Below are 1,348 nucleotides of genomic sequence, written 5' to 3'. Positions count from 1 at the left end.
TCCCGCCGTCCGGCCCCTGCAGTCAAGCAGGAGGTGGCCCGGCGCAACAGGTGGCCCCTGGACGCGGTGGTCCTGTCCAGCGAGGTCACCAAGCATCCCGAGGAAAGCGCGGTCAAGGCGGCCCCCGACGACGGCGTCCTGGTGCACGGCCTCTTCCTGGACGGCGCCGCGTGGAGCGCCAAGGAGGGGCGGCTGGTGGACCAGGAGCGCGGCGCGCTGTACGCGCCGCTGCCGGTGCTGCACCTGACCGCGGTGCTGGCCAAGGACCGGCGCCGCCTGGGCGTGTTTGACGCGCCGTGCTACCGCGGCAAGCGCCGCACCGGCGCGCGCTTCGTGGATGCCCTCATGCTGCGCACCGACGCGCCGCCGGCCAAGTGGGTGCTGCGCGGCGCCGCGGTGCTGTGCAGCGTGGACTGAACGGGCCTCCGGAGAGGCTGCGGCGGCTGACCTTCTCACGGGCTGAGGGAGGCAAGGGCTGCGGCCCGGCCGCCGCTCGCGAGCTCGCCCTGATCGACCTCTTGCTGTACTGTATCTTTCTCCTCTTCTTGTGTGCTCTTCTTCTGTTTCTTTAGTTACTGGTGGCCTCCGGCCGGAAGGCTGATATTCTCAAGCTGTAAGCCACCGCAGTGCCGCGCGACAGGCTGCCCCGTGGTTCCACGCACCGGCTGCTGCCGCGCAGTGACAGGCGGACCACTCGCAATTGGATTGCCCGGCGTTGCCCCTGGCCTGCCCGGGGGCCCTGCCTGCCCCTGGGACCAGCATGCGATGCTACCTTACACAGAATTGCCGATGCTGGGAACAGACGTGCAACCGCAATGTGTGCAGCATAGGTGGGCAGCGGCCAGCCACAAGCGGCGGCATGCGTCTCCTCGCAAGCCGGGCTGCTTGCCTGCCGCCGCTCCGGCCTGCAGCTCCCCTGCAGCCGGCGCCGCCTCCGCGCCCTCCCTCCCTCCCCCACCCTGCGCCGCCTCAGCATCAGCCTGCTGATCAGCAGTTCTCCGCCTGCCAGCGCAGCTCCTCCTCGGTCATGGGCCGCATGAAGAGGCTGCCGTCGTTGTCGCCCGCGGGGCGCCAGGGCTCCACCGCCGCCAGCCGCGCGCCCTGGGGTGGCGGGGCAGGCGGCGGGGCCGAGGGCAGAGGCGAGGGTGAGCGGGGCGGCGGACGTGCGCGCGGCAGGAACCTCAGGAAGTTGAGGGGGCACTGTGCGGCACTGCGCTCCCGTCGCTGCCGGCAGGTGGCACCTTGCCGGAAGCCATGGTGCTGTGGGGAGGGAGGCCCGAGCGTGCCACCCAGCCGCCACCTGCGCCACCAGCATGCCCTGCCGCCAGGCCCGCGCTGCCACCTGGCG

The 1,348-nt window shown here is 71.9% G+C and overlaps 2 protein-coding genes across 2 annotated transcripts in view; one reads left to right on the top strand and one right to left on the bottom strand.

Moving 5' to 3' along the window:
* The window catches only part of CHLNCDRAFT_59252 (hypothetical protein), a gene marked incomplete at its 5' end in the record, with an annotated part of 51,016 nt that extends 50,386 nt beyond the window's left edge, over window positions 1-630 (top strand). The window contains one exon of the mRNA XM_005843461.1: window positions 23-630. Within this exon, the coding sequence (XP_005843523.1) occupies window positions 23-417 (395 nt within the window). The 3' untranslated portion in view covers window positions 418-630. The remainder of the gene's footprint in view (window positions 1-22) is intronic.
* Window positions 631-987: 357 nt separating this feature from the next.
* The window catches only part of CHLNCDRAFT_141012 (hypothetical protein), a gene marked incomplete at both ends in the record, with an annotated part of 3,107 nt that continues 2,746 nt past the window's right edge, over window positions 988-1,348 (bottom strand). The window contains one exon of the mRNA XM_005843431.1: window positions 988-1,101. Coding sequence (XP_005843493.1) covers window positions 988-1,101 — 114 coding nt within the window. The remainder of the gene's footprint in view (window positions 1,102-1,348) is intronic.

The sequence above is a fragment of the Chlorella variabilis genome, assembly GCF_000147415.1.
Source record: "Chlorella variabilis unplaced genomic scaffold CHLNCscaffold_30, whole genome shotgun sequence".
NCBI classification, from domain to species: Eukaryota; Viridiplantae; Chlorophyta; class Trebouxiophyceae; order Chlorellales; family Chlorellaceae; genus Chlorella; species Chlorella variabilis.
The sequence above is the reverse complement of the archived record's forward strand: the minus strand, read 5'-3'. Positions and strand labels throughout refer to the sequence as shown.